The 14,439-nt window shown below is 42.5% G+C and overlaps 1 protein-coding gene across 7 annotated transcripts in view; it reads right to left on the bottom strand.

The window, feature by feature from the left end:
* The window catches only part of PTPRE (protein tyrosine phosphatase, receptor type E), a 97,856-nt gene that overhangs the window by 18,464 nt on the left and 64,953 nt on the right, over positions 1-14,439 (bottom strand). For 6 of the 7 annotated variants that reach the window (XM_017809316.1, XM_017809313.1, XM_017809317.1 and 3 more), the window contains exons 3-9: positions 8,031-8,133; positions 7,715-7,788; positions 6,203-6,339; positions 1,789-1,879; positions 1,455-1,531; positions 1,317-1,353; positions 132-229 (exon numbers count right to left, since the gene is read on the bottom strand). In XM_017809316.1, the coding sequence (XP_017664805.1) occupies positions 132-229; positions 1,317-1,353; positions 1,455-1,531; positions 1,789-1,879; positions 6,203-6,339; positions 7,715-7,788; positions 8,031-8,133 (617 nt within the window). Of the gene's footprint in view, positions 1-131; positions 230-1,316; positions 1,354-1,454; positions 1,532-1,788; positions 1,880-6,202; positions 6,340-7,714; positions 7,789-7,868; positions 7,909-8,030; positions 8,134-14,439 lie in introns of those variants that run through there. The other variant, XM_017809319.1, reaches the window with a different exon arrangement.

Below are 14,439 nucleotides of genomic sequence, written 5' to 3'. Positions count from 1 at the left end.
GTAGAAACTCAGCTGTGCTGGCAGGGACCAGAGAAGGAAGTGGTCAGAGATGCAACTGGCCAGAGCCTGAGCAGCCCCAACTTATTCTGGAGCACATAGGAACACCCCAGAGCAAACTGAAAGTTCTTTACCTCTTTTCTTTCTTTCAGGTTGGTTAACATGACGATAATGGCTGACTTCTGCTCCCATATCATCCTCCAGAAGTCATTGACTGTTTCTTGCTTAGGCCCTGCAGACAGAACACACATGCTCAAGAGGGGTACGGAGACAAGCAGATCAGAGAAATACTTATTTAATTCATAATACCTCCATCCTGGGTACCTGTGTTTGCTACACCCTGCACAGGTTTTGAACATACCACATATTCCTTAAAAACTCCCATATTTTATTTCACACAATCATATGCCCCCAAGCCTACATTTCTAGCAGATCTCTCCTCCCTTAAAATATTATTCATAGAATCACAGAATGGTTAGGAAGGGACCTTAAAGCTCATCCAGTTTCACCCCCTGCCATGGGCAGGAACAGCTCCTACTATCCCAGGTTGCTCCGAGCCCTGTCCAACCTGGTCTTGGGCACTTCCAGGGATGGGGCAGTCACAGCTTCTCTGGCCAGCCTGGGCCAGGGCCTCACCACCCTCACAGCCAAGAATTCCTTCCCAATATCCCATCTAACCCTGCCCTCTGGCAGTGGGAAGCCATTCCCCCTTGTTCTGTCCCTCCAGGCCCTTGTCCCAGGTCCCTCTCCAGCTCTCTTGGAGCCCCTTTAGGCACTGGAAGGGGCTCCAAGTATTCAGTCTTAAATATTACTTAATCTTTTAAGTAGACAATGGCAGGAGCAACATTTAGGATTTCTACTTGCAACTTTCCCCATGGCAAGGTCCACGTTACCTGTGACCACAACAAACCCCGTCTGGGAGCTGCTCATTGTGCAGGAGTATTTTGAGAGGCTGAGGCAGCTCTTGCTTTGTGTCTGGGATTGTGAGTGACAAAGTTACCCACATTTATGATTAAATACAGCACAAGACTTCCTGTGGAAATGCTGATTTCTGTGGCAGGATTGCTTACACAGAATGTATTGTCAGGAGACATCAATTTTGGCGGGGGGGGAAGAAGATGAGCCTCTGCTCAGAGCAGTATCTGCAGGTCTAAAGGCACTGGGTCACCTCACACACACTTCAGCTGAACTTCAACTGTGACCTCTAAATCCAACCTCATATTTGACCACTTCTTGCAGCTGAAAATAACCTTTAAAACACGTCTAAAATGAAACTTCAGCTCTAAAATGTACAGAACAGAGAAACGAGAATAAGTTACCTTGTGCTGCTATGAATTTATTCTTTTCTTTATAACCCTGTGGAAATAAATATCAGTTAAAAAATGGAATGGCAACACGCATTAGCAGAGAAATACTTATTTAGGTCACAAAGTTTGCAGTGGCAAATGTCAGCTTACATCTATATATGATGCATTAATGTAGTCTGAAGCTGGGACTCCATCAATTTGGGTCAAAATCACTCTGGAATGATCATCTGAAAGAAAACAAGCAGGTTAATCACTCTGAAATATGTTATTTCTTTGCAAGCAGGAGGCCTGGATAAGCACAGAGTTCCTAAACCACTACTAGAGACATGTCACAAACCAGACAGGTTGGACACATACAATGTATGAAGAGCATTTGTGACCAGCAAAATTGTTATTAATTGAATACTTTCAGCAAAACCCACTACAACCAGCCTGCTCAGTGTCAAATTAATTGTCCCATTTAAAACAAAAGGGAATGTCTTACATGGCAGGATGTTGGGATATCTGTTCTTCTCCCTGTTTTCTTCCTTGTTTGCCATTTCAAATGTTCCCTGCACATATCCAGATGTTAATGACTGAAAAAAACCAAAAAGATACAGAAGTCAGTGTGTTAGAAAACAATTAATTCTTGACTGCACACAGGGTAGAGAAAATCTGCATTTTCACACCGTTCCTTGCATCTAACAGAATTAAACATATTTCAACTTTTTTTCCCCCAATAACTTTAATTACTCTATAACAGGAAAATACACCCTGTCAGATTTCACTACAGAAAATGAGCTCAGAAATTTTGGAAAAATAAGTAAATTTGTTTCCACCAGAGATCACAGTTCTTTAGAAAATTGTTCAACTCTGAGCTGCTGCCTGAAGCTGCCATCTGTCCACAGTGACTCACAGCACCACGACCCACAACAACAGTTGGTTCAACAACAGAAATAGAGCTTGATTGTTAATATTCACTGCTAAGAACATTAAATATCAAACATCTTGCTCAGGGCCACAGGTGAAGGCTCAACTCTGGCTGAAAGGGAGAAGAAAAAATAAATTGTGATTTTTTTTTTGTTTTTTTTTTTTATGCTGCAGGAGCAAGAGTCAAATTCTGCAAGTCATCAGCAAGATCTAAGAGCGCAGATAAATTTAGTCAGGCTTAAAAAAACCACACAACAAAAACAGTCTTGGAAAGCAATCAAACTAAAGAAAAGTAAAAAGAGAGGTAGAGGGTGAAGATGAAAACAAGGAAATGCCCAAGATGGAGCTTCATCACCACAGCAGAAGCTGCTGAGATGCCACCACTGCAAATGGACCAAACCAGAACTGAATTTCATTAAGATCCTTCTACTGAACTCCTAAAACCTCAGTGTCAGCATGTGGATCCCACCAAGGTAAAATCCCAGTGGTTTGGGAATGCACAACCACCTTCTCCCAACTTTTCCACCTCCCACCACCCAGCTTGAGTCACACAGGGCAAGGGGAAAAAGTGGTGAGCGATGGTACAGCTCAAATCATCCCTGCTTGGCTGGCAGAGGGCAGGGCTTGGAATTCCCCCTTGAAAACAGCAATGGTGTTGCCAGGGTGACATAGGATAAGTGGGGGTGTGGGGAGGACTTCACCACCACAGAGGAAACAGCAGTGTGCATTTGTGGGTTTGGGTTGTTGTTTTATTTTGCTTTTTTTTTTTATGTCACTTAAACCTGTGAATGTGAAAGAAAGAAGAAAAAAGGTTAAAAAAGGCTTGAGAAAGAAAGCTGTTTTTAGTAAACTGCTTAATTCCTTGTTTGAACGAAGACCGTGGTATATAATTAGACTATTTTGCTGATTGAAATACATTTATGATTTATAAACCACACAAACTTAAGTTTTGTATGAAAACAAGTAGTGGAAGATGTCCCTGCCCATGGAAGAGTTTGGAACTAGATGATCTTTAAGATCCCTTCTAACCCAAACCACTGATTCTATGAAATAATTATCTCTTTAAACATGATTTCTTCAAATAAAGTCGGGCATCAAATTCCCAACAAACAGTCACAGAAGTTCTGCATCTTTATGTGAAAAATGGATGAGAAGTAATTATCTTGGGCAAAATTATCTCTCCATCCCCTGCTCCTGACCCCTGCAAGGCCCTGCCATCTCCGTAGGAAGCTCCAGGGTGGGTGGTGAACCCCAGTTCCAGGGCACAGCCCAGTTCCAGCTCCCACCCTTTGTGCAGGATATGATTCATCGAGGTTGCACCTCACCACGTCCTCTCCATCACCCCCCAGTCACGAGGAACTGAGTCCTGGTGGCACTGGGTCATCTGCTGCACCACACTGTGATCTGCCCCCACTTCCCAGGAACCAGAAAATCTCACTGAAGCTTCTGAGAGGCTCAACCCAGCAGCATAATCTTCTTCTTTATTTTCCACTAAATGAGCCACAGGGATTTCTTAATCGAGTCAAAATTAAAATTTCAACAGCAAATCCTTACAGGAAGTTTTCCAGTAATTATTCTCAGAAAATCAAGGCAATAAGCCACTCATGCCAAACTTCCAACATCCAGCTCATGCTCCATTAGGGATGATAAACAGAGGTAAGGGGCCTTACAGAAAGGAACGGGGTTTTATTTACATTCTTTCCTTTCGTTCCTATGAAGAAAGAAAACACTCTTCCCTGTGCCCAACATGCACAAAGGAATCACATAACAAAAAAGGAAGCAACTGAGAGTAGCAGGAGCCTCTGCTATTTTGGTTGGTGTACAAGGAGTGCAAAGTGCCTCTTAAGGGTAATTTGGGCTTTAAGGACAAATTCAAAGGTACTCGAGAACACCATTAGGTACATAAATCTAAGAGAACTGTCCTCAAAAATCCTTTCTGCCTCCTGCATGTCTTCATCTATCAGCACTTACTTTACTCTTACAAAAAAAAAAAAAATGAAATCACTTGGGACCAAACTTTTTTGGCTGATGCACATCCCAGGCCACTGCTGGCTCACAGGACTTGCCAATATGCTTCAAATTCACACTGGAGACCCTGAATCTGCATTCCCAGAGATGCCTGACCCCTTGATGTGTTGGATCAGGCCATGTGAAGCAAAAACCACCATGGGCAGAGATCCCTGGTGTATCCTCAGCACAGGATCACAGAATTACAGAACGGTTTGGGTTGGAAGGAACCTTAAAGCCCATCCGGTCCCACCCCCCTGCCATGGGCAGGGACACCTTCCACTAGCCCAGGTTGCTCCAAGCCCCATCCAACCTGGCTTTGGACACTTCCAGGAACGGGGAAGCCACAGCTTCTCTGGGCAACCTGGGCCAGTCAGGCTCCACCACAGCTCAGCAGCTCCCACCAAAAGGATTGTGCAAAGGGGAAGACTCTGGAAAACTTGTAGGATTTGGCAGCTGTGGCCTCATGGGGCAGATCCAGGTGTGACCTCAGCAAGTGGGAGGATGGAGCTGAGTCCAGGGGCATGTGAGTGCTGTGTGCTGGGGGATGCTCTGCAGGAGGGGTCATCACACACATGTGTCTCCTGAAGGGAGACATGATTTATCAGCCCCTTTCCTTCCAGTGCTGCAGAACAAACCTCTGTGTGTCAGTCTTCCTGCTTTATGCTACAACATCAATCACTCTGATATCCAAACTGTCTTTCCACCTTCCTTCCCCTCTCAGGCTTGAGCAAACAGCTCATACATCCATTCCAGCAGGGAGAAAAAAAAAACCACATCAAGCATCAAGAAAACTTCATGTACCACCAATCCTTTACAAGGAGCAGACCCCAGTTTTTTTGTGTGCAGACAGAATCTCACAAACTCACAGCACGGGGCAGAAAATGATCCAAGCAAAACAGCGCTTAAAAATTAAAATTGATGGTTTGTTTCACTCTGAACTGCAGAGCAAATTAATCAGGAGAGTCAAAATCCACCAGTACACACCTTGTCAAGATAGTTTTCGCATTCATTTTGTCAGCTTTGATAAATATCTCCACAATGCTCCCTCTCTGATAAGGGAAAATTATGTGTTTTAAAGATATCATCAAACAAATTGCAGATATAAATATGCTCCCAATTAAGGAGGTAACTCAACAGCCTGTCTAATCAACACGTGCTTTCACAAATCCCTGCTTGACATTTAAGCTACTGCTCTGAACAACTTGCTTCTGCTGTGGAGGAAAATGAAAAGGAATAATGAAAAGAAATAATGGAAAGTATGGAAAAGGCCCCAAATGCAGACTTGTCCCATTGTATTTCTCCATAGGAAGTGGCCCAGGTCACCACAGACTTGAGGTACAACTCATCTGCATGACCACATGTGGCTGCAGCTCAGGTTGTGGGTAGAAAATACAGACCAAGGCAACAGTTTAAAGGGAAACCCTAAAATTTGAGCTTCTTCATAGAAACTGTGTTAGGGCACAGGAGCTGCAAATAAGGAAGTGATGGGATGATAACAAAGAGCAAAAAATCAAATTAGCAGGGGAAAAAAAAAAAGTCAAACCTCACCAGGGTGATATTAAAGGCCACACACTCTGTGTTCTCCTCTAAGTACTTCCCATAGAGATGAAACACTCAGACTCACCCAAAAAACCCTCCGCCACCATCAAGAAAATCAGTGCTAGAGGTTCATGTTCAATGTTCCTCTCCTCCAGCTTTCAGGCAAACACTAAACACCTTCTTTAAACATTACCACAAGTGTCAAATAGTTCATACAATACCAATTTAGCATTATAAAGCAGTTAAATTCCAGATTTTGCCCAGATAAAGGGTCACCCCATGTGGCAGGGCCCCTGTGAATGGTACCACACACTCTCAGTGCTGAGGCTCTGAGACACCACCACCAAACACTTAGAAGAAATACTAATATTTGCAGATATTTTGGTTCCCCCTCACAGCTTTTGGCCATCAATCTGCCTAACCAGTGTCTGAGAACTCACATTAAACTCCTCCCGGAAGAGTTTCCCTTCGTCTGCTGAGCGTATCCGTATTTCCTCCTCTAGATTTTCCACCGGAATAGGAAAATACTTCTTCGGGCCTGAGGGAGACCTGCTGAGCAACATGACCCGTTGCTGTTCTGTCAGGACAAGGGAAGTGCATGTTAAAGGCACGTCCAGAGCAACAGAGACCAAGATATTTCCAACTACAAATTCATCTTTACGCTGGAAGATGCCAAAACAAACTTCTCACGTGAGACTTCAGCTGGTGATAAAGTTGATTTAAAGGAAATAAAAAACCAAATAATAAGCCAAGAAGTTGCTTTGAGAACTTAATCATATCAAGAAGAACCTGGTGAAATGAACGATTTCTGTATTTACACTGGATTAAAATGTGACCAAGTTTTATTTAGAAAAGGAGAAAGTTCATTCTGCTGAGAGAGAGCAGGGACTGCAGGGACAGCTTTTGGCATCTATCACCAAAGAGATGCTGTGAGATTATTTCACTTGTGAAGGGGAAACAAAAATAATAAAAAAAACCCCTTATCTTTAACTTGGCAGCCACCAGAAACTCTGCAGCAAGACTGGTGTATCTGTTGCTCCTTATTTCAAGCCCCAGCAGAGCAGGAAGCTGAGGGGTGTATTTAGAGGTTTGACTTTCCCTCTGACTGCCACTCTGTTTAACCCACTTGTTAGGTCACACATAGCCCAGTGGAACTTCCACAAAACACAGATTGATTATTTTTATCATTAAATTTATCATTTTTCTCTTGGTTATGGCTAAAATAACTTGTCCAGCCCCTCTGTGTTTGCTGGGTTTGAGCTGAGCCCCACAGAGTGACGCACCCAGGGGGCTCCCTGGGCACAGAAACAAACCCAGAACAATTAAAAAGCCAGAGGAAAACATTTTTAACTCTCAGAGTGTTTTATTTTAGTGCCATTAGCTTAAAATGCTGCCCTATTTCACCCCGTTGATTTATCTTCACACTCAGGAACCAGCCAGTAATTTCACAAAGAGTTAAGGCCCCTTTTTTCCCCATTTGAAGAAGTAATTCTGCAATTCTTTCTCTAAATACAAATATCAGTGTCAGAAACCTTAACCTCAGTTGGCATCCTACTAAAACATCTATAAAGAGCCCAAAAAACATTTACAAAGAAACATTTGCTGTATCACAGCTTGAAGTGAATATTATTTAAAACCAAAAACTGAAAGTTAAGATTATATATAGACATATTTAAATATGGATCTCTATTCCAAGGCCAGGTTGGACAGGGCTTGGAGTAACCTGGTCTAGTGGAAGGTGCCCCTGCCCATGGCAGGGGGGTGGAATAAGATGAGCTTTAAGGTCCTTCCAACCCAAACCATTCTGGGATTCTATTTTTTCAAACTATTTTCACTTTAACAACAATCCTGTAACTTATACTATAAATATAAGGAGATATAAGTAAATAATTCTGAACTAGAGAACGAGGGGGTGTGCACACAAACAAACCGAAAAGCAAATCTCTCCATACCTTGTTCTTCCAAGATCCCGTTTGGCATCTTTTTGTCCCCGGAGGTCACAACAGCTTTCCTGTGTCTCCTGAACCTGAAACACAGACACCAGGTCATCTGAGCAACGCCGCTGGTAGGCAACCAGAGTTCTCCCCACACCATTATTTCACCAACCACGTAATTCTAGAGAAACTCTTTCTGTTCATGTTCCCCGTGTCGCAGCCCGTGGTCTGCGCTGCAGGTTCTGCCTCTCCCCGCGCGCCTTTCGCTTCCTCGTGAGGTCACATCGAAACGGGGCTGAGCTACTGCTGCCTGCACGGCCCCACACACACCTACCTGAAAAAATACCCAACCAGCACCAGGAAGATGATGACAACCAGGCCCAGAATCAGCAGAGAAGTGAGCAGGTCCTTGTGCAAGTTGTTCTCTTCGGTGGAGTCTGTGGATCGAACACAACACGAAATATTGACACAGGCTTCCTCAGATGGTACAGAAACTGTGCCTGGAGCATCAATAATCCGTGGTTCTACACAATAATCAAAATTATAGGCAAAGCTCATAGTTAAAGTTCAATTTTATTTTTTTTTTTACAACTTCTCTTCCCCCCTCCTTTTAACTTTTCATGCTTAGCTTGAAAGTTCAATTTTTATTTTACATTTCCTCTTTTTTCCTCCCCTTTTTCTCTTTTTTAACAACTGCACCACCTCCTGCTGAGAAAAATCAAGGATATATTTTTTTTTAATTATTAGTTAAGCAAAGAATTTACGTGTTCTCAGAGAAAGTTGAACAGGTATAAGGTTTTAGGCCGAATTTGAAGACTATTAAAGATTTGATGCCCTTATGTGCATCAGCTGTTTCTCAACTAGAGACAAATCACCCAAGAATGCCACCTTTCATACAGATTTTATTCACTTATATATAAAAACAAGTAGGAATAATGACATGTTCAACAAATACTCGGAATGGAGATTAAAAAATATATCTTTGCTATATCTGGTATAAACTCTGAGTCTCACCCTTCTGTTAACAGTGTTTTATGTATGTGACTCTCTCACTTTCATTATGCTTCTGTAACCTTTTAATTCTACTGAATAATTCAATATATAACACATTAAAATCATGAAAAACCCACCATGTTTTATTTAAGGAAGCAAAACTTCCAGCCTGAACCTTCAGGAAGCAAAACACAACCCTACAACCATGATTCCAAAATTAAGGCAATTTTGGTTGCTGCTGGTGTGGTGTATTACTTCCCTTTTAAACTGCATTTACACACTTCTAAATGAGTTTTTTACCATTTCTACAGTGTTTAAAAGCTGCCTGAAGGCAGGATTAGGTGGAATATCAGGAGGAAATTGTTCCCCTGTGAGGGTGGGGAGGCCCTGGCCCAGGTTGCCCAGAGAAGCTGTGGCTGCTCCATCCCTGCAAGTGTCCAAGGCCAGGTTGGAGCAACTTGGGCTAGTGGAAGGTGTTCCTGCCCATGGCACAGGGTGGATGAGATCATCTTTAAGGTCCCTTCCAACCCAAACCATTCCATGATTCTATAAGATATTTAGGAGTATATAACACCTGCAAAATTTTAGAAAGGAAATGGATCAACCAACTGTCTGGAATTCACTCCTGCAAAACCATACGTTGGCTGGTGTCCTGTGAGCAGCTGGGAACTCTCTGGATGCTCAAAGAGGGTATCTGGGCATGGAAAAAACTCCTTTAGAGGCACAGGTAAACTAGGGACATCCAAGGAAAGAAGATCTCTTAAGTCAACACAATAATACAAAGAAAGGAAAGGCAATAAAATGCACAAAACCTGACATTTAAGTGGTGTATAAAGACAAAAAGTGACAGGCATGACAAAATTGTAATCAGAAACCATGACTTGGCAGGGTTTCAGAAAATCACTATTGGAAGGAGTGTCTGGATGAACATGAATCACCAGAGACAGATGAACACTTTCTGTGGGGTGTTGAGCAACTCTGCATGGAAACCAAAGGCTGACAGAGAAACAAACAAAAAAAATACATACTTTTGTCCCCCACATACAAAATGAAGACACTTCTGGAGCTTAGAAATTTCAGACTCAGTATCCTGGAACCCTCCGGGATTTAGGGGGTTTGTGTTAGTTCTCTTTGGCTCCATATCAAGACTCATGACATGAGGGAGGAAAAACAACAAGTTTGCATCACAAGGGATTTAAAATTTCCCTCAGTCCATTACACAACACAAAAAATCACCCATCTGGTCCTTTCAGAGAACTGATGTACCTCACACCACATTTCTGGGGTGTCTTTGGAAAACTGATTCCCAGCAAACACTGAAAGCCTCAATCCAACCCAGCACAAGAGACATTCAACCTCCTGTCAAATTACTGCCTCCATTTCTTTAGCTGAGGACAGAGAACCTCTGCCACGACTGAGGCAATTCCCTGCCCCAAGATCTCACCTCTCCTCCTACCATTTCACAAGTAAATTAGGTCAAACCCCACAAAAAGCCCCCTCTTTCTTGTACATGGACACATCTGTTCTCAAAGCCTTGCAGTTGCTCACCAACAGCTTCACCCCCTGCATCTGTGGTTTTAAACAGCTTTCTTTATTACCTGTATTTTCTTTAATATCTGCATTGATATAAATGTAGCCTGAAAATTGTACGAGAAAGTTCCAACTGGGCTTAGGCCACTGTAGACTCTGAGGCTGAAAAATCTTTGGCCAACACACCTGCCTACAGACCAAGTGGGATTTAAGGGGAGACTGAAACACAGACCTGAAATAAATTTTTAATCAGTGCCTCTTCAAAAATTAATGACCAAACCCTGGGAAAAATGCACAGTGAAGAGGCAGATCCTCCAAACCAGATCTCTACTGCAGCCACTGTCAGGGAAACTTTTCCACTGCTCCCACTCCAAGAGCTGTGGCCCAAAACCACAGGGATTTATCTTTGCAGCCATACAACAAAGATCCTCCCAAGGGTATTTTTTTTAGAGATATAATGAAACAATGACTTTCATCTTGAGACAGAGGGGGATTATCACCAGGAGGGTGCTGACAACCCCTTGGGCTTCCCCTGCCACCCCCCAGGCTGACTCACGGGTCCTTCCCAGTGTCATTCCTGGTGCTGTTGGCCCAGGGCTCTTCCTGGAAATGTATCAGCATTTCCTTCAGTGTGAGGATGTTCCCACTTCCCACATGTGTCAAAACCAAAGCAGCCCCCAAGAAAAAAAGGGAACCAACAGCAGTGTGTGCAGAGCAGTAACTGCCCCGTGATGCTCCCTCCCAAACTTTTGATTCTCTTCATCCCTGGATTGTTTCCTCTTTAAGCAGGACATGAAGGGTAAGAAGGCCCATGAACAAAACCGTGTTTAAAACACCTTTTTCCCCTTCCTGTAAAGCAAGTAAGCAAGACAAGGTGTGTGGTTTGCCCTCACCAGCACATCAGGTACCTGAAATCCTTCGGTGATTGACAAAGAACAGACAAGATCTTGTTTATCAGAGCACAGGAGAAATCCCAGAACAGCAGCTCTATTTATGCACAATCTGATCTTCTTCTCAAAAAACAGAGATATCACAAACCTATCAAACAGGGGATATCACAAAGTCCACACTAAGCCCGCTCACGCTATTTTTGGAAGGGAAAACCCCAACCCTGCCATGTCTTGGCTGCAGAAAGGAAGCAGCTGATATGCAGCTGATAACCAGGATTTGTGTTTGGTACATATGAAACACAAACCCAAATTAGAAAAAAATATTAAATAAAGGAAGGGCAAAGGAAAAAGGCATGTAGGGAAGGGAAACCAGTGCCCAGAGCACGCAGAACACAGAAGGCAAGCAGCAGTAAATGCAGTAATGGTGCCTGTGTTTAACACCTCAGAGCTGAATCACACTCAGCCAAAGCAAGCACAGCCCACCTGCCACTGCAGTCACAGAATCACTGAACAGTCTGGGATGTAAGGGACATTTAAAAGTCATCTAGTCCAAACCTCAATCCAAAACCACCTATTTTTGAAGTTCTGCTTTTCAAATTAATTCTTGAAATTGAGTATCTACCAGCAAAGCATCCCTTTGGCATTTAAATAGCAAGGAAAATGAGCCAGATTCCTTCGTCAAAATTTCATTTTCTGATGCTGCCTCAGTTTTGACATGAAACAAGCACCACGAGTCCAGCATGGAAGTGCCACCTCTGGGTCCTATTCTGGCTATCACAGAACCCCAGAATGGTTTGGGTTGGAAGGGACCTAAAGACCATCTCAGTTTCCCCCCTGCCATGGGCAGGGACACCTTCCACTAGCCCAGGTTGCTCCAAGCCCCGTCCAACCTGGCCTTGGACACTTCCAGGGATGGGGCAGCCACAGCTTCTCTGGGCAACCTGTGCCAGGGCCTCACCACCCTCACAGGGAGGAATTTCTTCCCAATATTCCATCTAACCCTGCCCTCTGGCAGTTTAAATCATTCCCCCTTGTCCTGTAACTCCAGGCCCTTGTCCAAAGTCCCCCTCCAGCTCTCTTGGAGCCCCTTTAGGTCCTGGAAGACCACAATTAGTCACCCCAGAGCTGGAGGCAGCTCTGCAGGAGGGGTCTCAGCAGAGCAGAGCAGAGGGGTAAATAATCCTATCTTCAAAGATACTCACTGACTTTCTGACAGTTTAAACCAGCATTAAATGGGCACCCAAAGCTGCCCCATTTGCTGCCTTTCAAACTCCAACTCACCCGATAAACTCATTCCCTCTGCATGTTCATACATTGCTTTGGGAAAGGAATTGTAAAGATGGGCACAAACCCCATGAAACACTCACTGAGTAAATACTAAAGGAATTTAAACATTTGGAAAGGTTTTAAAAGCTTTACAACTGCAATTCCCAGGCTGCTTCCACATTTAAACTACTTTATAAGTAAAAATACAAGAGGAACTGAAACAATCCTGACTATGATTAATACTGGAGAACTAATTAATATTTGAGTTACCAGGAGTTGTGTGAATGCTATGGACAGTGTCAGGTATAAATAGTCTGTAACACCTATTTGAGAGCATAAAGTTGTATCTATTTGAAATATATATTTATATTTATTTATACAAATACAAATAAATAAATACTGGCTTGGAAGTTGGAACGAGATGATCTTTAAGGTCACTTCCAATCCAAACTATTCTGGGATTCTTTGCTTTATACTTTTTTAATACAGCTGAATAATTTGAGTAAATGTCAGGGCAATTTCTCCACTAAATTGCAGTGCAATAAATCCCAGAATATTTTCATTTTATGAAAGGGAAATTTCATGGTGGCAATTTCATGGTACTCTTGTAAAAAGCAAAATGGCAGAAGTGCTAAAAATGGAGCCATCCAGACTGGGCAACCATGTTTAAAATAAGAATAAAGCTGGCATTTTAATTCAGCAAATGTTTTAAAAAATCAAGTCAGCTAAAATAATGATATGCAACGAATTATAACTATTCCTTTTAGAATCAAAAGCATCTTATCTTTTGGGATCACTCATGAAATTACCATGGAGAGATGGATTTTTTTTTTTTAGGAACCTTTAGTTCTTTTCAGAGTCTTTTAAATGGAGTTTTCTTTATGCTTCAATCAAAAATCTTTATTTTTGTATTAAAAAATACCCTATTAGTTCAATGGCTATCAAATGTGTTAGATAATCCTATTATCTTGGAACATTTTCTGCAGCATTGTCTTTTCAGAGTGTACTTGTCTGTCAGACAAAACCCTTCCTTGCTCCTCACTGCAAAGCAAGGAAGGCTTTGATATTTAGGAAAAACAGTTTAGTCATACTAATCATTTCTAAATCATATCACTGAAATTAAGATTTAATTAAAATGTGGATGATTAGATTACTCTTATCCATATTATCACACTTAAATGCAACACGATTTCGAATTAAGCACTGAAGATGAACAACATCGATGGCAAAACTCCCTTTGTGCTCATGGTATTAAAATTCTGGGAAGTCACACCACTTACAAGTTACTTCCCTTTCTCAATTCCCATATTCTTACATATTCAGACCAATATTAGTAACTTGTTTTTCTGCTGCTCCAGGTGCCAGACAAGAAGCAGGGGCCAACAGCTACTTGACAACACTTCAGCAGACCAATTAATTAGCATATTTACACTTAGCTAAGTCTCTATTTATAGCAGTAATTTGTTTGTTTTGAAACCACTGAGCAAAACAACACTAAGATTTTGCCCCTCATCCCACCTGGCCCTGAGCACTCCCAGGGATGGGGCAGCCACAGCTTCTCCGGGAAGTGTGCCAGGGCCTCACCACCCTCACAAGGAAGAATTTCAGTCTAATATCTGATCTAAATCTCCTCTGTTTCCATTTACATTATTACAACTAAGGACCAAAACACTCAAAGGACCATCAGCCAGGACTGGCACTTAATTCTTGCTTGGCTCTCCTTCCATTTGGGTGTAAAGTTCACAGGCAGATTAAAAGCAAATAAACCGCACGAATATCCTTCAATAAAACACTGGGTGTCAACAACAGTCACCTGAAAACTTATCAAGGTTTCACCACACTGTTTGTATGGAACATCAGCAGCTTTATCTCCCTTCAACCAAGAGCATGGAGGAGCTCTGCCTCCAGAAATCCCTCTCTGATGGGAGCTCAGCGTCACACACTGTCACTGCCTGAGCAACACCACTAACCAGAACAGGGATTTCCAAGGCAGAGAGTCAGGATTATGAAGGATAAGGACAAGGTGCAACTAAAATACATCACCCCATCAAAGAACAGAATAGA

Source organism: Lepidothrix coronata, unplaced genomic scaffold (assembly GCF_001604755.1).
Source record: "Lepidothrix coronata isolate B3197 unplaced genomic scaffold, Lepidothrix_coronata-1.0 Scaffold25, whole genome shotgun sequence".
Classification (NCBI taxonomy): domain Eukaryota; kingdom Metazoa; phylum Chordata; class Aves; order Passeriformes; family Pipridae; genus Lepidothrix; species Lepidothrix coronata.
Note: the sequence above shows the minus strand (reverse complement) of the source record. Positions and strands in the feature narration are given on the sequence as shown.